Raw genomic sequence first — 21642 nt, 5'->3', positions numbered from 1 at the left:
AAGTGAAATGAAATACCCATGGGTCATATATCCCAATGAAAATTTCAAAATATTTTGAACTGAATGAAAATAAAAAGCAGTACATATTAAAACTTGAGGGCAGGCAGTGCACCAGGCAGGCCTGGGTTTGGGGCTGGAACCAGAACCTCAGCAGATGTTCACTGGTTGACAGCAGAGGAGAGGAACCGAGTTATACTTGACCTTAAAGCAGCAGGATGGTCAGAATTAAGTGAGAGAGGTGCCATCTACAAGGAGTTCTCTTTCAAATATTGTAATCAGGCATCTGGCTTTATGTCTCAAGTTACTCTACAAGCAGAGAAGATGAATCATCACCCAGAATGGTTCAGTGTGTACACCAAGGTCCATACGCCCCTCACCTCACATGTCTGTGGGGGACTGACCAAAAGGGATGTGAAACTAACCAAGTTTGTTGAAAAAGCAACTGTTTCTATGTGATTTCTTCCAAATGTATGTAAAATTTTATACACATCTTAGCTGCCATGTATTTTGAAGGCAATTTACATGAACAAATTAAGTTGTAAATTTAGTTCACCTTTGTACCACATTTTGTAAAATCAGTGCTTAAATACAAAATGCTATAAATTGAAAGAAAAAAATAGAACAACAAAACTTGAGGGATGCATCTAAAGCCATGCATAGAGGAAAATTTATAGCCTTAAAATGCATAAATTGGAAAAGAAGAAAGGTGAAAAATCAACATCTATCTCAGGAAGTTAAGGGAAAAAAAAATGGATAGCACATTAAACCTAAAGAAGGGAGGTGGAATGAAATAAAACGTTAAGAGCAGCATAAGAAAACAGAAAATAAAATATAGGGAATTCCCTGGTGGTCCAGTGGTTAGGACTCCACGCTTTCACAGCTGAGGGCCCAGGTTCGATCCCTGGTCGGGGAACTAAGATCCCACAAGCTGTGCGGTGCAGCCCCCAAAAATAAATAAATAAATAAAATATAGTATAGAGGAGCAGTAAAACCAGAATGTACTCTTTTCAAGAGACTAATAAAATTGATAAATCCCTGGCAAGACTTATGAAGTAAAAAAGATAAGACAAAAATAACCAATGACAGAACTGAAAAAGGAGACATCACTATAAATCCTATAGATATTAAGAAAAATAACAAGAATAAATTTATACCAGTATAATTTAAAACTTAGATGATATGGGTAGATTTCTAGAAGAATATAACTTACTCAAATAAAATGTTTGAAGATTTAACATTCAAAATTCATTCAGCATATACTAATGTAAGATATTAATAATAGTGGAAACTGGGAGAGGGTACTAGGGAGTTCTCTATGCTATCTTAACGTTTCTATACATCTAAAACTATTCTAAAATAAAAAAATTTTATTTAAAAACTCAGTCAATCAGTATAATTCACTACATTAAGAAAAAAATGGAGAAAAATCATTACCTCATCAGATGTAGAAACAGCATTGGATAAGATTCATGTTTCATTTACAGTAGATCTCTTAAACTAGGCTTAGAAAGGAATTCTTTAATCTGACAAACAAACATATCTGTGAAAATCTATAACGAACATCATATGTGAAATATTGAAAGCTTTCCTTAGTGACTGGGAATAGACAAACATGCCAGCTATCCATACTTCTTTACAATATCATATTAGAAGTTATAGCCAGTACAATAAGGCAAGAAAAAGAAATGCAAGGTATAAAGATTGGGAAGGAAGAAACAAAACGATCATCATTTATAGACAATATGATGGTGTATAGAGGAAATTTAAAAGAGTCTATAGATATTTATGTGAATCAATAAGCAGATGCAACAGAGCTGCTGGATACAAAGTCAAAAAGCAAAAATCATTTGTATTTCTATTTACCAGCAACAAACAAAATGAAATTTTTAAAAAGATGCCATTGACAATGCCATTCCTAACAATAAATCTAACAGATGATGTGTGATACCTCTAAGCAACAAACTGTAAAACATTATTAGAAAAATTAAAGGACATCTAAATAAGTAGAAAGAAATAACATGTTCATAGATTATTGGAAGACAATATTATAAAGATATGTTATTCCCAAATTGATCTACAGATTCAATACAAAGTCAAATATTAACAGACAATTTGACCCTAAAACTTATATGGAAATACTAAGGATAGTTTCTGAAATTCACATGGAAATAGTTAAAGTCTTACAGAAACATAAGGTGAGAGAACTTGTTCTATAGGATATCAAGATTTATTACAAAGCTAAATTAACTAGAATTGTTAGTGCAAGTACAGACAAGCAATGAAACAGAACAGAGAATCCAGAAATAGATCCACATATATACGGACACTTGATTTACACTAGAGGTGGCACTGCAGAGTAATAGGAAAATGATGGTATTGGTATGGTTTGGGGATATCTAAACCTGACCCCTATCATATTCCAAACAAAAATAAATTCCAGATGGATTAATACATTCAAATATGATAGGCAAAACAATAAAGCTTCTAGTATTTATAATATAGAATGTGTTCATGACCTTGAGATAGAGGAAAATTTCTTGAACAGGACACAAAAAGCACTAACGATACAGGAAACTATTGGACTACATTAAAAAAGTAGAACTTGTATTTATCAAAAGACTCTATTTAAAGAGTGTGAAGGGACTTCCGTGGCAGTCCAGTGGTTAAGACTCTGTGCTTCCATTGCAGGGGGCACGGGTTCGATCCCTGGTCAGGAAACTAAGACCCCGCATGTGGCGGGATGGAAAAAAATAAATAAAATTAGATTAAAATTTTAAAAAAGAGTGTGAAAAGACAAGCTACAGAGTGGGAGAGGATATTTGCTACATAACCAAAAAATGGCTCATGCAGAATATATAAAGAACTACAGATCAGTGAGATGAGACTTGAATGAGCACTTCACAAATAAGGATATCCAAATGGCCAGTAAAAATATGAAAAGTTATTCAACCACATTAGTCATCATGAAAGTGCAAATTAAAACCACAATGGATGATTCTACACACCTACCAAATTGGCTAAAAGTGAAGATGAATAACATCAAGTGTTGGCCAGAATGTGTAGCAACAGGAATGCTCATATATTGAAGTGTAAATTGGTACATCCACTTTAGTAGATAATGCTAAACTGTTACCCAGAGTTGAACATATACATACCCTATAACTGAGCATTCTAATTATAGGAATGTACTTAAGAGAAATATGTGCAGCAAAGAGAAATGCACTGGAATATTCACAGCAGCTGAATTCAACATAGCCAAAAATTGGAATCAGCCCAAATGACCACTGACAGTAGAAAGGATAAATAAGTTGTGGCATATTCATATAGTGGAATTGTATACAATAATGACAGTGAACTACAGGAACAGGGAAAACATGGATGCGTCTTACAAACATAATGTTGAGCAAAAGAAGCCAGACACAAAAATACATTATTTGATTGTTCCAATTACATAAAATTAAAAAAAAATTAAAACTTGTACTTGTGGATACATGCTTAAATGATAAAACTATAAAGAAGAGCAAGAAAGTGATTTCAGTAGAAGTCAAGAGAATGATTTTCTTTGGGAAGAGGGAGACTCTAATTATTAGGAAGTGCCCAAGGTGGGGAATCTGGGGTGCTGGCAGGGTTCTGTTTATTGTCCTGACTGGTTATATGGCCATTTGCTTTTAATAAATCATTGAGTTATACATTTGTTTTGTGTACTTTTCTGTATGTTTATCATACTTCACGATAAAAGAGATTTTTACAAATTTATAAGCCTACAAAAATGTGGAGATTTCTGTAGGGATTTTGGAAGCTGGAAAACAAATGAATTAGTATTACTGACTTGGCTGATTCAAGAAAGCTAAAGCCCGGTTTAGTAATGGGGAATACCGAGTTCCAGTACAGAATCCTCAAAAAGCAAAGGAATTGGTAGCCTACACCAGTTGCTAGAATTGGGGACCTTGAGTTGAGGGGAGGAGGGAGATGGGGGCTGAGCTAAAATGAGTAGGTAAAAGCTGTTTGAAAGGCAGCTAAAGTCCTAGCTGCCTCTTCTCCAAGACTGGAGGCTAACCTCTAAAAAGCGTAAACCAAAGAATTTCTGGACCAGGATACAACTGAGGGCATCGATACTTTGCCAAAAACAGGTGAATTAAGTGACCATATGCATCCTCAGTACTGATACAGAGAATTCCCTAACAAAGACCCACCCTGGTCATTCTGTGTATGTAAAGCTCCAAGTCAGCAGCCCACCTACCAACTCTGAAAGCTTTCTAGTTCCTCATTCTTAATGAGGAGCAGGCACCAAGGATTATAGGACTCCTCGGGAAAGTCTCTAAGAGAGACAACAACAAAAACAGCAAAAAGCAACTCAAATGAACTTGAGATTCTGAAGAAAATATAAAACTTAAAAATGGAAAAACTGTAATATCTCTAGAAAGATATGAGAAGATATTGAATCCATTATATAAAAACATGATGCTCTTATTAAGAGATTTGTAAGCTGTTCATTCTGTCCTTTGTTTTTATTCATTGTTTTCAGCATTATTTGTTCCACAAATAGTATCTTTTTCTTTGTCTAATTTTATTTTCATGATCTATGGGGATAGAGTATGTTGGAAAATAATAGATGTGAATTAATGTAAAACTTTTAAGAAATAGAAAAACTCCTGGCAAGAAATCTGTAATTTAATATTCTATCATGATACCAAGGATATCTCTTCTGAGCTGATAAAGATAAAAGCCTGCTTCTCTCATTGCATTTTGCTTTGATTTTTTCTTTTCTCTCTTCCATGCAAACTTAAATTTCTCTTCCCATATTTCTATTTTCATCTCCTTGTTTCTTGGTGTCTCTTCTCCCTGAAGATCACTACATTTCAAGCTATCAGAAAGGTATCTGACCAAAATGTGCTATGAGCTTACTACTTGCTGTCTGTCCCACCACAATCTATTAATTAGACTTTTTTAGTTGTAGTTGAATAATTTCAGACAGGCCCTCCATCCTCCCTTTCTGTTTCAATGTATATGTTTCCTCTGAACCCTGCTGTATGATCCTGCAGGATATTTAGAGCTGGGGGGCGAGGAAGGAGAGGCCACATTTCTTAGTTTCTGACGTTTGAATGCGGTCACCTGATGCATGCCTGGACATTGGCTTCTCATGTGTGAGCTGTTTCCTAAATCTTGGATGAGAAAAGGCTATAAAGTCTTAACGTTAACTTTTTTGGTGTTGCTTTATAAAATACCTTACCCATCATCGTAATTTATACTGCACAGTTGTCTATGGTAGGAAATAACTCACCAGTTTGTAAGTGAGGATTTTAAAATGAAAGCAGCTCTCACTAAGTTCAGGAGAGCTAGCTGTGTGTTGTGTTTACATGCAGAAGACAACTGCTCAAGTCATCACTTGCCATTTGGCAGGCCAAACCCTGCATCCTGAGGTGGCCCACAGCATTCTCAAAAGAGATCTTTGCTGTAGCAACTGTCTTTGTTTATATGTGTGTATTTCATTCTTCCCTGTGTTCTACATTTCAAAACCACAAATAAGTTCCTACCTCATAGATCCACTCAGTCTGTCTTTTTTGTGGCCCCTCCATTTTTTACATCATCTTTTTTTTTCTCTCTTCTGGGTTATTATTTTTTTTCTCTTGCTCCTTACAACTTCCTGGGACTTTGGTTTGTTTAAACAAACTTAGGCCTTGATTTCTTTTTTAAAAACAATTTATTTAACTTAGAAAGACGCTTCATCCTGCATTTTTTAAAACTAACCTGTTAACATATTCCTTTAACTCACTTATTCTTTGTATTCTCTAAGGAGGCACTACAGTTCGAAAGGAGATCATCAAGAATAAAATCAGAGCCATTGGGAAGATGGCACGGGTCTTTTCAATTCTTCGGTAAGGATAACTCTGTCATTACAGTGTGGGATAAAAGCATTTTGAGAGTAACTTAGAAGTTGATTTCAGAACAGTGTTTTTAGAATTGGAGTTCGGTCTCTGGGTTGAGTACAGTTTGCATCAGACCTACATGTTGAAGTGCCTAGAAATGCCTGGCAAACATTTATTTGGTACGAGCTTAGATACAGCACAGTGAGTGCAGTGATTTAGTGTGGGCTCTGGGGCCAGGTCGCCTGTGTTCAGACCCTGGCTCTGCATCTTCTCAGCTGTGTGGTCTTGTGCCTCATTGTCCTGGTCTGTAAAAGAGTGAGAATAGCAGATCTGCCTTACAAGGTTCTTTGGAGGATTATCTGGGGTACTATATGGAAAACATTAGAACAGCACCTGACTATTAAATGGCTTTAATTGAAAAGCAAGACCTGGCTAATTGTTGTTAATTGGAATATTTACAGAAAACATCCCTTTCTTTGGGTCAGGGAAGGGGTAGGGAGAAGGAGAACCTATCCTCCATCTCTGCGCACCTTTTCTTAACTCCTTTCAAGTATCTTTGTAGGTAATGAGTGGTAGACACCCTAGCATTAACCCAGGGCTTTGATCTTCCTTTGCAGGGAAGAGAGTGAGAGTGTGCTGACTCTCAAGGGCCTGACTCCTACAGGTACGCTTCCTTTGGGTGTACTCTCAGGAGGAAAGCAGACTATTGAGACAGGTGAGTATGAGAAATGCTCCTTTCGTGGAAGGTGTGCTCCCGTTACCTAGCAGTCAATGTCAAATTGAAACTTAGGGCTTCTTTCAATAAACGGTACTAAAGCAATTGGATATCTATCTCTGGGGGAAAATGGATCTCCGTACACAAAAACTAAATCAAAATGAATTATAACTTAAATGTAAAATCTAAAACAGTAAAACTCCCAGAAGAAAGTATGGAAACTAGGCATTGGGGTAGATAAAGAGTCCTTAAATATGACACAAAACATACTAACCTTAAAAGAAAAATTGAATTAATGACTTTCATGAAAATTAAGAACGTGTATTCACAGAAATTCATGATTAAGAAAGGAAAAAGACAAACCATAAACTGGGAGAAGATTTTTGCAGTACATATGTCTGACAAAGGACTTATATTCAGAGTCTATAAAGAACTACAACTCAGGGACTCCCTGGTGGTCCAGTGGTTAAGACTCCACGCTTCCATCACAAGGGGCACGGGTTCGATCCCTGGTCGGGGAACTAAGATCCCGCATGCCGCACACTGTGGCAAAAAAAAAGTACAACTCAATAAGAAAAACACAAAACAACCAAATTTTTTTAATGGTCAAAAGATTTTAACAGACACTTCACAAAAGAGGGTATTAAAATGGCCAAAAAGCATATGAAAAGGTGCTTAAAATAGTTACTCATCTGGGAAATGGATATAAAACCACAGTGAGATACCACTACATATTCTCTAGAATGGCTAAAATTTAAAAGTGTGACAATACCAAGTGTTGATGAGTTTGTGGAGAACTAAAACTAGATACATTGCTGGTGGGTTTGTAAATTGGTTCAACCACTTTGGAAAACTGTTGGGCAATAACGCAAAACATATGTCTGCCCTACAACCCAGCAATTCCATGCCTGTTTTTTTTTGTTTAGTTTATTTTATTTTTGGCTGCGTTGGGTCTTTGTTGCTGCGCGCAGGCTTTCTCTAGTTGCGGCGAGCGGGGGCTACTCTTCATTGCGGTGCACGGGTTTCTCATTGCAGTGGCTTCTCTTGTTGTGGACCACGGGCTCTAGGCGCGCGGGCTCAGTAATTGTGGCTCACAAGCCCAGTTGCTCCGTGGCATATGGGATCTTCCCGGACCAGGGCTCGAGCCCATGTCCCCTGCATTGGCAGACAGATTCTTAACCACTGTGCCACCAGGGAAGCCCCCATGCCTGGTTTCTATCAAAGAGAAATTAGTGCATATGTCCACCGAAGGATGTGCATAAGAATGCTCACCTTAGCTTTACTCATAATAGTCCAAAATGGGAAACAACCAAATGTCCATCAATAATAGAATAGATAAATTGTGTTATATTTATACAATGGAATTTACTCAGCAATAAAAAATAACATTATGAATACATGCAAAAACATGGTTGAATCTCACAGACATCATGGTAAACTAAAAAAACTACACCGAGAAGAGCACAGACTGTCTGATTTATATGATGTGCAAGAACAGGCAGACTAACATTTCTGGGTGGGATCAAAGTGAGGCGGCGGGGCAGCAGCCGTGGCGTATATGGGCCTCGCGGTGCCTCTCATTATGATGCGCGTGTTCTGGGGCTTCGTCAGCTTCTTGGGGCCCTGGTTCATCCCTGAGGGTCCCAGCTGGGAGTTATCATCACCTTGTCGGTGACCTGTTCAGTTTGCGGTTATCTCTAGTCATGAAGAGATGTTAAATCACCTCCACACCTAGACCACCTTCCTTGACTCGCCTATTTTGGCCATCAGCTGCCTTAAACATTCACAGCACATTTGAACATCTTATTCTACAATGCAGTATTTTTCCCCGTCACCTTTTCTATACTTTGATGAATATGTACCTACTTAAGCTGTGCAGGCTCCATAAAGCGTCTGTGCGCTGTTCTGAGAGAGACAATGCTGATCTTCTGGGGCACGTGTGACTCTCTCTATGGAACCTGTGGATGTGAAGGTGGCTCCTGCCTGCTCACTGCATGGGAATCAGCAAAGTGTTTAAGAACTGTTACAAGACAGGAAGACTCCAGTGGGGCGGTCAATAGGAGAACATGTTCAGAGGGAAGATCTGTCCCACTAGAATTATGCCAAAGTATACTTTTAGGATGAATTTATTTCTGCTATCTTTTGGAATAAATTATTCTTCTGTTTTCAAAAAAAAAAAAAAAAAAAGAACTGGGACTTCCCTGGTGGCACAGTGGTTAAAAGCCCGCCTGTCAACGCAGGGGACATGGTTTCGAGTCCTGGTCCAGGAAGATCCCCCATGCCGTGGAGCAGCTAAGCCCGCGAGCCACAGCTGCTGAGCCGCATGCTGCAACTACTGAAGCCCGCGCGCCTAGAGTCCGTACTCCGCAACAAGAGAATCCACCGCAATGAGAAGCCCGCGCACTGCAGAGAAGAGTAGACCCCGCTCGCCACAACTAGAGAAAGCCCCCCGCACAGCAACGAAGACCCAGCACAGCCAAAAATAAATAATTAATTTTTTATTAAAAAAGAGCTTCACCGTATCCCAGGCACTGAAATGAAACACTCGATAGGTATTTGTGCTTTCTGTTCTCAGAAACACAAGCAACAACAACAAAAAAAGGAACTGGCAAGCTCATCAATGGTAAAAGAAGTCAGAATGGCACGTCCTCTGGTGGGAGCATATGGACCCAGAAGAGCACAGGGGACTTCTGGAGTAGTGGGAAAGTTCTATATCACTATCTAGGTGGTAGTTACACAAGTGCATGCATATATAAAAATGTATTAAGCAGTACACTTCAGATTTATGCACATCATATGCCTCACTTGTGTGTTTTATACCTTAATTTTGGGGGGTTAGAGTTTCTCAATCAGAAAGGGAGTTTGCCTCTTTGCCTGCACACCATATCCTACAACAGTGCCTCAGTCACCTCTTCAACCAGAGTGTCAGTTCTGAAAATTACGTGGGCATTGACTTTAAGGAGAGGGCTTTATGGAACCCAGGAATGAAAAGGTTGATATTTGTCAGAATAAACAGATCTGGTCAAGCAAGGGGAAGAAATGTGAGATCAAATCATTGGATGACTAATTCTAGGCATGAAAACTGGAGTTGAAGCATTAACAACTTAAAGTAGAGTTTCACTGCTTTTTTGGCCCCCTTGTTTTTTGAATTGCTTCTACTTAAGTTTTTCTTTTCCTTGTCACCCTGCCTCTTATAGGAATTCTTTGCATTTTGTGAACATTCCAGGGCTATTGATTAATAGGAACAGCCCCCTTTCCCCCTCTTCTTTTTATAGGATTGATTTCCTCCTTCTCTTTCAAATTGAATACTGAAATATTAGAGTTTAGTTATTTATAAGGAATAGTGAACATTTTCTCCTTGGAAGTATAGAATTAATTTTCTTAACTTCTGTAGTTTCATAGGAAGAATCAGTAAACTGTTTCAGATTGAATTTTTCCTCTCAGATGTGCAGTTTCTTGTAAGCAAAATACTTTTGTCATTACTTTGCTTGTTAGTCATGTGAAATATTCTGAGAGCAGCTCTGACAAAGCATTTTAGAGTTAATGGGTAGTAATATGGGTAAAGAAAAAAAGGAACATCCTATACATCCTTTCTTGAAAAGTTTTGGAAATTTGCTGATTCACAAAGTTGTTGTTTTAATCTGAATGAAATTTTTCTAGACCTTGATTTGAAAGAGTAAATCTGCAAATCTGGGATAAGTAGCAAAGAGAATTTTATGGATGTGTTATTTGGAGATTTGTTGTTTATAATCCTTGGTCTATCTTCAGCCAACTTTTTAGAGCTTCTTATTCTCTCTTATTGATTGACAAGAACTGAGTTTATTTGTCATTTTCTCATCAGAGTCTCAGTTCCACAGGTTCACTAGCAAACTGGAGCATTAGCTGGAAAAGATCTTTTATTGTTCATGTAACTTTACTTGGAGAGCCTTCAACCAACAATATCCCATCCTATATGGCCTTATAGCCTACATTCATTTATACCCTTATTATACCTTGGTATACCCATTATACCTTGGAACAAGGTATTATACCAAGGTATACCCATTATACCTTGGAACAAGGGGGATTTGAGTAAGTTACAGTATACATCTAACACAGTGAAGGGAAATAAATATGCTTGGAAATTGGAGCACAAAGGAAAACAAACCAGTGAAAGCCAATAGTCACAAATTTGACTCCAAGTTTCCTAGTAGCCAAAATAAAGAGGAAAGACCATAAGATAAAAAACAGGTCAGTTATAAATTGGACTCCATCAAAAGTTTTAAAAGTTTTGTGCTGAAAATGGAACCATCAAGAAAGTGAAAACACAACCCACAGCATGGGTGAAAATATTTACAAAGCATACATCTGATAAGAGACTAGTATCTAGAAACTGTAAAGAATTCTTGGAACTGAATAATAAAAAGGCAAATAACCCAATTAAAATGGGTAAAAAATTGAATAGACATTTTTCCAAAGAAGACATACAAATGGCCAATAAGCATGTGAAAAGACGTTCCACATCATTAGACATTAACCACAATGAGATACCACTTTAAGCCCACTGGATAGTTGTAATCAAAAAGGCAGATAGAAACAAGTGTTGGTGAGAATGGAGAGAAATTAGGACCGTCATACACTGCTGGTGGGGATGTAAAATGGAGCAGCACATTGGAAACCAATCTGGCAGTTTCTTAGATGAGTAAACATACAGTTAATCATATGACCCAGCAGTTACACTCCTAGTTACATACCCAGAGAAATGAAAACATAGCCACACAAAAACTTGTACACAAATGTTCATGGTAACATGCTCTGTAATAGCCAATAAGTGGAAACAACGCAAATGTCTATCACCTGATGAATGGATAAACAAAATGTGGTATATTCATACAATGGAATACTATTCAGTCATAAAAAGGAATTATGTACTGATACAATCCTCAACATGAATAAACCTTGAAAACATTATGCTAAGTGAAAGAAGCCAGTCACTAAAACCACATATTATATGATTCCACTTATGCGAAATGTCTAGAACAGGCAAATCTGTAGAGACGGAAAGTACTTTAGTGGTTGACTGTAAAGTTAGGGGAAGGGATGAGGGAGGGAAACGGGGTTTTGGGGGGTGATGAAAATGTTCTAACCATAGATTGTGGTAATGGCTGCACAACTCTTAAAATCATTGAATTATACACTTTGAACAAGTGAATTTTATGGTTATGTGAATTATATTTCAGTAGAGAAATCTCATTCAGTAAAGAAAAGTATATTTCAGTAAAGAAAAAAAAAAAACAGTTTCTCAGTTTTATATGACTGTTTCTTATAAGGAATGTCCTTCAGTGCAGGCTATCTTAATACCCAATGCAAAAAGCAATTCTAGGAGGACCCAAAACAATGTGATACTAGTACACATTTTGCCACAGACATAGCTTTTAAATTCTAATTAAACCAACACTGTGTATACAATTTCAGGTAAAGCTTTGTTCTCCCACTTCTTAACAGTTGCTTTTGTGATGTACTGTTTGAAGGCACTATAATTTTCTTGTGAAAGTTTGTTTGTTCTATGCGAGGAGATTTGAGAGGGTGTGACATTGCTTTAACACATGCCAACACATGGTTGACAAATGTAAGCAGTTGATAAGTTGATTCCAAGTTTCCATTTTCCCCATTGCCTTGGGAAGTTAATTTTCAGTTCTTCCAGTTTCTCCTCTCTGATTGATATAAAAAGCCTCAGGAACAGCAAACTGTTACTGTTCATTATTCTTCCCTGCCTTCTTTTAAAAAATTAGTATTGGAGGAACTAACAGGGTTCTCCTAATAAGATCTTTCTTGCTACAACTGGTAACCTTTTCATATGTTAGCGCTTTTACTCTCTCAAAAAGAAGATGCAAGAAAGTTTACCTGTTGATACTAATTTTTAAATAGCTTCCTTTTCCAAAAGTGAAGGAGAAGAGGGCCTTCTTAGTAACTGGCCTGCTCTCTTGCACAGCGAATGGAAGCCATGTGGGTTGGAAATGTCAGCCTCTGCTGTGTCTCTCCTCCCAGATGGTACATGAATTTGTATTCAGAATTGAATAGATTTTTGCCTTTGCCAGCTTAGTACTCCACCCCCGGAAAAGAAATAACCCCTCACTTATAACCCATTTTTCTCTCCTTCCAAATGCCAGTCTGTTATTCAACGGCCACTCTTTTTCATTAAGGACAGTTGGACCCCACACAAGTTGCTTGAAATCATTAAGAAATACTTTTAAATAACTTTTTTTAATAGGACACAGCAGCTACTCATCTAATACCATCTGAACTATCACAAACTAAAGAACAGTTGTAATATTAAATGATTTGACTGGACATATTTTGATACGTGAATGTTAAGACGTAAATTAGCAGCTGGCTATTTAAATTTTTTTTTTTTTTTTAATTTATTTATGACTGTGTTGGGTCTTTGTTTCTACACGAGGGCTTTCTCTAGGTGCGGCAAGTGGGGGCCCCTCTTCATCGCGCTGCGCGGGCCTCTCATTATCGTGGCCTCTCTTGTTGCGGAGCACAGGCTCCAGACGCGCAGGCTCAGTAATTTTGGCTCACGGGCCTAGTTGCTCCGCAGCATGTGGGATCTTCCCAGACCAGGGCTCGAACCCGTGTCCCCTGCATTGGCAGGCAGGTTCTCAACCACTGCGCCACCAGGGAAGCCCCAGCTGGCTATTTAAAATGAGGAAAACGTCGTAACTCTTTGTTTCTTCTAGTCAGCTTGATTGGCCCCATTGTCTTAGCTATGGATGACATTAGCTGAAAGGCTCTAGTGCCACTCGCAATGTGAACAATCTTAGAAACTCTCCCCACCTCATATTTCCCCCCAATTTAGTTTTTCGCAGTAATCCTGTCGCTTCTCTAACTAGTCGACTTTTATTAGGGACGGGAATAGGCTTAAAGGTGGGACGCCGGGATGTCTGTGCTGGCAGCGGTGCTGTTGGTTTACTCACTCTTTTTCTGCCTTCATTTTTGCATGCCACTGCTCCTGCCTCTTACAGCCACAGTAGAAGCGGTAGAGGCCCGGGAAGGTATGGCCATATTCCTATGATAGATGTGATCATGTGTCTGTCTACTAGTTTTAAAAGCTTTGTCAACATTCGAAATCTTTTATTATTGCATCACCAGAACTGTAACAGTGAGGAAAGGGAGAGATATCTCTAGGCGTGCTCACAAAGTATTTCCTTTGTGTCCTGTACTTGCATTAATTTAAATGACCTTCTCCACAGCTGAAGTCCTTTCTGGGCTCTCTCAGTTTTAATGCAATGACTGAAGCTTAAGCAGCTGGTCATGGGGGTTCAGATGGTGTAATCTCATAGCCCTTCCATATCCAAGAGGCATCCATTTGATTATCAGAAATTCAAACCATCAGCCTCTTTATCTAATGATTCCAAAGGACATCAAAAGTGGAGGCAAAAGTAGATAGGAGTTAGTTTGATTTTGCCCTAAGTCAGTCAAGCTAAATTATCTTTGTTTCTATGAAAACAAATTTTAAGTAACAAATTATCTATGAATTCTGAGGATGAAAACCATTGGAATCGATAAACTTGTGTTATAAATTTAATCGTTCTGTTAGATAAGATGGTTCACAATGGGAATGCCTTTCCTTGGTGACACAAAAGTTCAATCAGAAAGAAAATATCTAGGAACTATTTTTTAGATGGCTTTTAACTTACGTTCAGCTCCTGGTTGTGCAAGATAAAAAGCTCTCCTTCTAAACAAACTTTTTTGTGTGGTCTGTGTGATGTTTGTGTTAGAGCAGCTACTCTGCTTAACTTGTTCTGTTATTCTAGTGTTGCCTTTTTTCTCTCTCACTGAGCACGTTTCTGGCCCATAAGAGACTCTTTCAAATGTATTGGGGCTTTTTGTCAGGTCTACTTCTGCTATGATTAATTGAGCTATGAAAATGACTTTCACAGTTTCCGTGGCCCTTTGGGCCTTAAGGAAGCAGTAGCTTCAGACCAGGCTAATTGAAATCAAATATTGCTCAGTCCCTTCACCAGACATGTGCTCCACAGCCACCCTTCTGTATTTTTCTCTAGGAGGTTGCTGTATGCTAAGAAACTTAAAGCTGGTCGCTTTACTGTCTAATTGAGCTCCTCCCTTTCCTGTTTTTCTGTAGCCATCAGAGGGTTCTCGCTTCAGCACAGGATCCGGAGTTTTGAAGAAGCCCGAGGTCTGGACCGAATTAATGAGCGGATGCCACCCCGCAAAGATAGCCAGTACTTTGATGGGCCGGTGAAATTGGTCCAACCAAACGCTGCGCACAGGAGTGACAAGGGGAGAAGAGCCAGTAATGACTCAGAGCCCTGCTGTGGCACAGGTGGATCCAAGACTTAACAATCAATTTTATTTATTTATTATTGGAAAACAAAACAAAAACAACTGAAACAACTTAAACCTGGAGGTGCATTCATAATACACTCTGCATTTACTCTGTAAGAAAGGTGACCATTTTATAAATTCTTTTAATTTATGTTTAATATATACATAAAAAGTGAATGTGTTTTGTTTTTCCTTTTTTTTCCCCCCTAATTTTTAGGAACTGATCTGATTGTCTGATACATAGTGAAGTCTTGTGCTATAAAGGGAACCTTCCCCTAATAAAAGGGCCTTGGAAACCTCTACCCTGGGTTTCTGACTTGAACTAGCCAGCCTTTTCTCTTGTTTTTGGAGGGTAATATCTTTCATTTCAGACTAATCATTTTTCAAACACAAAAGGGTTTTTTCTTTTCTTTCTTTTGGTTTTTTTTTCCTTTCTACAGGGTACCATTGAAGAAGATCTCTTAGATTTCAGTGGCTAAAACTTCTCTTCTTATGGAAAACTTGATTATAGTAGAACTCCTAAGTGAATAACCCAAACCCAGTGATTTTAAGGGCCAAGGGAAATGTTTTCCATAATAACCTACTTTCTTCTGGATTCTCAATTACTCAATGTATTCTAGTACAGCGAAATAAAAAATAATGAGGGATTTTCGTAGAATTACTTAAAATTTGTTCATCTAACCGTGGGCATGATTGGTTTAAACTTCGCTTAGAACTTTGGAGGTTTCTTAACTGTTGCCAGATCGTTTTGCTTTTATTTTTGAACAGTAGGTGATTTACCCCATCTGCAAAGGAAGCGACATTTCTAAATATTTTATAAATGCCCTCTGTAGAACCTTCGATGGTAAGAAGTGTTTATGCCCTTCTGTGTTACTGCATCAGCTCTCACATCTATCCTCCCCGTCGTCCGTCTGTTTTTCTGTGTCAGCATTTTTGAAACCAACTGGGGTAATGGAAACTGACTAGGTTAAAATGGTACCCCTGTGAACTGGAAGTCCTGCTAAAGGGCATGGGATGAGTGAGGATTTCCTGTCTATCAATTACTGGAATGTTCCTCCATTTGTCAACACTCATTATGTTGAACTGTGTGTCAGTCTCTGTCAGCATATTTTGGAATACAAAAACAAGTGATCAAATACAAGGTTTGAATAATCTTTCCTTAGTTTTTCAAGTCGCAACCAACTAGTGAAGGAAATTTCAGGGATCCTTAGACTCCCGTTTTTGGTTTAGCCTGATGACAGGTGCCATGTCATAATACTCATTGGTCAGCCTTGTAGTGAATGTGCATGTCTGGGCCACACTACACCAAAGGGCATATTTGTGGAATTCCTTAATGTCATTTGGGATGTAGGAGTCCAGCATTAAAGCAAGTATCCCAGACAGTAGTACTTTATGTTTGGAGCTTCAAGGACACCAGAAACCTTTTTTCAAAAAACGTAATTTCAGGGAATTCCCTGGCAGTCCAGTGGTTAGGACTCTAGGCTTTCACTGCTGAGGGCCCAGGTTCAATCCCTGGTCAGGGAACTAGGATCCCACAAGCCGTGTGGCACGGCTCAAAACAAAACATAATTTCATTAGAAGAATGAGAATTTAGCCCATCTTTCTCTGTTTTCCTGTGCCTTGCGAACAGTTCCCAATTTGTTCATGACAGAGATCACAGCACTTTGGAGATTGGAATCTGGGGGCGTAGATTGCTCTGTTAACAAAAAAGATAGGAAGGATATTGGGAAGGAGATAAAAGATCTCTTATTGGGTTGTGAGTAAAACCTTTGAAAGAGGAGAGAAAGAGTCTCCAGTAGCTGTCTTTACTGATCATCATTTCTTTATAATCAAAAAGGAATTCATGACCTGGATATCCTCATACTCCTCCCTCCCCCAATCCCAATAGGGAAAGGGCCGCTGTTTTGGAAATCTCACCTAATGTGACAGTCAGTTCACAGGACAGGGTTGATAGATGGGAGTCCCTGATTCCTTTCTCTTTTCCATTGAGGCTATTGTTATACATACACAGTCCACAGGTAGAAACCGTGGGCTTCAATCTTAAGGACTTCAATCAGCAGGCAAGTAGTGAAATAGTTACTACAAATCCTTATAAGCAAAAGATAGTATTAGGAAAAAAAAAAAAAGACAATTACTTGGGAAGGTCTTCATTTTCTTCCCAAAATGAAGTAGTACGATAAAGCAATTTTCCTTGACAGAGCCATGCGAAAAGATGTATTTTACAGGTACCTTTTGAGCTGCTGAAGGTTCAGCCGGAGTAGAGAGTTAAGTGGTCACGATTCAAGAAAATTTGAGGGGGTTTAAAAGAGCATAGCAGCAGCTCTGGAAGGAAGTTAGGTTTGAAGATCCTGTTGAATTCTAAAGGTAAAGGCATTTCTTATGTTCTGTAGAAAGCTGGGGTGTGTATTTCAGCACTTTAGAAAGTTGTGTGGTGAGTGTGTCTGGTACAAGTAGCTTTTTTTTTTTAATTAATTAATTTATTTATTTTCGGCTGCGTTGGGTCTTGGTTGCTGCACGTGGGCTTTCTCTAGTTGCGGCGAGCAGGGGCTACTCTTCATTGCGGTGCACGGGCTTCTCACTGCGGTGGCTTCTCTTGTTGTGGAGCACGGGCTCTAGGCACGCAGGCTTCAGTAGTTGTGGCTCATGGGCTCTAGAGCGCAGGCTCAGTACTTGTGGCGCACGGGCCTAGTTGCTCCGCGGCATGTGGGATCTTCCTGGACCTGGGCTCGAACCCGTGTCCCCTGCATTGGCAGGCGGATTCTTAACCGCTGCACCACCAGGGAAGTCCTACAAGTAGCTTCTTAAAGCCAGACCGGCAGGCAGTGCAGCTATATATGCATTTGTACCTGTGATTCAAGACAGTTTAGAAGGCGTGAACTGGGGCTTCCCTGGTGGGGCAGTGGTTAAGAATCCGCCTGCCAATGCAGGGGACACGTGTTCGAGCCCTGGTCCGGGAAGATCCCACATGCCGCAGAGCAACTAAGCCCGTGCGCCACAACTACTGAGCCTGCGCTCTAGAGCCCATGAGCCACAACTACTGAGCCCACGTGCCACAACTACTGAAGCCTGCACACCTAGAGCCCATGCTCTGCAACAAGAGAAGCCACCGCAATGAGAAGCCCGCGCACCGCAATGAAGAGTAGCCCCCACTCGCTGCAACTAGAGAAAGCCTGTGTGCAGCAATGAAGACCCAATACAGCTAAAAATAAATAATTAAAATAGATAAAATTTTTTTTTAAAGGTAAGAAAAATAAATAATAGAAGGCATGAACCTTAGGAATATATTGATATAACAGCACTTGTTCTTCCCTTTAGACTTCATTGGAGGGTTTTAACATATTTTTTAATGTTTTAATCTGAACAGTAGCTCCCGAGATGGCTGGTGGCCTGCCCTGAGTTTGCCATAAAACTACCTGGGGCCTGATAGTCTGCCTGGGGCCATCATTTCAAACAAACATTTTGACTGCTGTCAGCGCTCTGTGGTGTTGCTGTTTTCAAAGCCTCTTCTGTTTTTACTAAATCTTCCCCCTGCATGTTCTAAAGATACTAAAAATACTTTTCTCTTGTTCTCCTTCACTTTAAAGTCCACAGAGACCTTATTCAACTTCTCTCATGGGGGTGGGGGGCACGCGTCAGAGGGCTCCTTTGTAAACTTTTCTGAAATACCAGTTTAGAAATGACACTTCCCGAAGACCAGTTTTCCCAATTTTGTTTACATCCACGTCATATGAAGTTACAAATTGATCAGATGACAGTTCTTGTTAATAAAAATTTTAGAACTCATCTAATACAAGTTCAAAACATACATCTTTTTTTAATCTCTGTGTTCTGAATATTTAGAGGAAAAGTAAAAGAATAAGCCGTGTGTGTGTGCATGTGCGTGTGTGTGTGTGTGAGAGAGAGAGAGATGGAATGCTAAAACAAAAGCAGCCTGTTTTCTTTAAAACCTCAAGGTAACACTTAGGTTATGGGTACAGACATTGCTGATTCGCTGGCCTTTTTTGACTAGATATTGACCAGCAAAGTGAAAATGGCTTATGGATGGGCATGATGTGGCTTCTTGCCTAGGGATAGAAGCATCAGACTCTCCAGGAATATCAGTATTTTTCATACCCTTTTATCTATATTTACATTGCCTTTTCTGTTCTGCAGAACATTTGCAGTTCCATGAATCAAGTTTTTCTCAATAGCAAAGATTTGCTTTCTTATCCTGATAACAGGATAACTGACTTCATGACACTATTCAAAATAGGAAAAGAAAAGCTCTTAATTGTTTTGTAAACAGATTATTATTATTTAATATCATTATGGAGCAAGGGTGGGATTTCTTCAAATTGGATAACTTTGGGCCTTGGCATTGTCCCTTAGATCCTCTTCTGAGTAATTTTAAAACACAAAGTTTGGGACTTCCCTGGTGGTCCAGTGGTTAAGACTCCACACTTCCAACACAGGGGACGTGGGTTTGATCCCTGGTCGGGGAACTAAGATCCCACATGCCTTGGGGTGCGGCCAAAAGATTAAAAAACAAAACAAAACAAAAAAGTTTGAGGCAGCTGCTCTCTGTAAGAAAAATATTGCAAACCATGCCTACATGAGATACAGCCAGACTTATTGCTCATGGTCATTACTCAATAGTCCCTCTGGCCTCTTGGATTAAGTAAGGCTGAAATCTGTTCCCTCTACCCTCCCTTGTTTTATGTAGATATTGTAGCTGATCTCCAGAAGTTCTGACTGTACCATATCTATAAACATAAAACTCAAACTCTTGAGAGTTACGTTCATCCTGACCAATCTGGGTGACCAGTCAGTTAAAATGGTTTAGGAAGAACTTGTACCAGATTGACTGATTCATAGTTTTTCTTTGTATTAATTATCAGGTTTTTTTCCTCCAGTTTTTGTATTGAAAATTACTTTCGTACCCAGAAAGACTTGTTGAGATATCATTCTAGAATCTCCAATATTTATTATAGTTGTTACAGTAACAGTGGAACCGAAGTGTTTTTCCAAGCATTATTCAGCTTTCCCTACCCCGGGAGGAAAGACTTCAGAGGGCGCGTGAACCCAGAGCCCCAGTTGTGGGAATGAGGCTCCAATTTCCTAAATCACTTGTGGTCATAAACATGGATACCACCTTGTCTGGCACCCAGGTCCGTATCTTTTCTGAAATCTGCTATAGCAGAGAGTAAAGGGCAGTCTAGGGAGCCCAGCAATAGCTGGAGGAGGGTTTGGATTACCTGGAGGACCCCTCCGAAGCACTGTAATGCCACAGTCCCTCTTCAGCACTGCTGTGATCAAACACTCATAGGAAAGCCGTAAGAAAAGGCAGATGCGCATAGAGCAAGAAAGTTGTGTAGTCGAAAAACAGGGTTGTTACTCTTATCTTGAGTCCAGCAGAGAACTGTATTCACAGTAGAGCTTTGTGCCACTGACTGAGTGTGAAAGAGGAAACCTATATTACTTTGAGACTTGTGACCTGACCTGCCTATGTCTAGCCAGCCAAAGTGAATGGGGTCAGGGTTAGCTGCCTTCATCTATGCAGTCACAGAGGTAAAGATGATACTGGAGACTGTATTCCCTCCCGGGAGGCCGTGGCCTCACGCCCCATCAACCTTGGCAAGACTTGCTAAATAACACCTTTGCCCAAGACGGGGTTATGCATCTTGTCGTCTTCTACACCCTCATGACAAGCCGAGGTGGTGTAAGATCAAGAAGTGAGGACGTGGATGTGGATCGTCCCTCTGAGCAGCTCTAAAGGAGGGCCACGTACACTGCCTTCCTGTAAGTTCTTGCCCCGATTCCCTTCACTCCCTTAACATAGCTGTCTCCAAATAACTTTTGTGTGTGTGTGTGTGTGTTCATGTTAAAGTGAAGTGCATGTAATAAGAAGGAGCTCTACTGTAGATTTTGATTTGTGGCAATAAAGATGCGGGTTTTGTCTGTCAAAGAAACTTTTTGAAGATACCATCATGAACGCCCCACTTTTCCTTTCTCAGTGCACTGTGACCAATAGCTCTGTTTCCTAATAGAAATGTCAGCAGGCATTTTCCAAGAAAGGATCCTGGTTTTGCTTCCTAAATGAGGGGGTCAGACACATGAGACTAGCTAGTGGTGTAATTTTTTTAAGGCTTTTCTGAATGATGAATTATTTGCTTGTGCTTAGAGATTACTGGCTTTTTCTTGCTTTCGGTTATGTTAAGGCAAATGGTGGAAATGTTATTTATTGGCAGAAACCATAAGTCTTTTTTGTGAACAAGAAATTAACTTGTTAAAACTTTCTTACTGTACGTTGGAAGTCATCTTGAAAAAAAGAAGAAATTAAATGATAACTTTATTGGCTCCCTGTGTCTTTCCTTTATTTCCTTGTGGAACACACTTGTATTTGGCTCTTACCCATTCAGTAATTCCAGAAGTCAAGAGAAAGCCTGATGTTTGATGTCTGGTCTGGTCTCTGACAGTGCCAAGGAATTCTCCCCTCAAGGAAAGGAATCCCATCACGATAAAAGGAACCTCTTTTCTTCACCTCTTCAGCTCCCTAGTTTCAATCTGCTTTGCTGGCTGCGGTGGTGGTTCTGTTTCTCCCACGCAGAACCCATTCCCTTGCCCTGGCCTCGTTCCTGGCACTTTGCCCACCACAAACTCACGCTCAAGTCCCAGCTCCTTCTGTGGTTTCTCCGGCAGAGGCCGCTACTTGAGGAAAAGGAAGAAAGACATCCCAGAAAATGTACAGTC

The 21642-nt window shown here is 39.5% G+C and overlaps 1 protein-coding gene across 5 annotated transcripts in view; it reads left to right on the top strand.

Moving 5' to 3' along the window:
- Window positions 1–15560, top strand: part of PPP3CC (protein phosphatase 3 catalytic subunit gamma) — an 89803-nt gene extending 74243 nt beyond the window's left edge. For 2 of the 5 annotated variants that reach the window (XM_059926925.1, XM_059926930.1), the window contains exons 11-15: window positions 4849–4875; window positions 5795–5876; window positions 6485–6582; window positions 13590–13619; window positions 14711–15560. In XM_059926925.1, the coding sequence (XP_059782908.1) occupies window positions 4849–4875; window positions 5795–5876; window positions 6485–6582; window positions 13590–13619; window positions 14711–14928 (455 nt within the window). In that variant the 3' untranslated portion in view covers window positions 14929–15560. The remainder of the gene's footprint in view (window positions 1–4848; window positions 4876–5794; window positions 5877–6484; window positions 6583–13589; window positions 13620–14710) is intronic. The other 3 variants (XM_059926926.1, XM_059926928.1, XM_059926929.1) reach the window with 3 other exon arrangements.
- Window positions 15561–21642: the final 6082 nt, after the last annotated feature.

The sequence above is a fragment of the Balaenoptera ricei genome, chromosome 6 (genome assembly GCF_028023285.1).
Source record: "Balaenoptera ricei isolate mBalRic1 chromosome 6, mBalRic1.hap2, whole genome shotgun sequence".
NCBI classification, from domain to species: Eukaryota; Metazoa; Chordata; class Mammalia; order Artiodactyla; family Balaenopteridae; genus Balaenoptera; species Balaenoptera ricei.
This window is presented reverse-complemented; position numbering and strand designations above follow the sequence as displayed.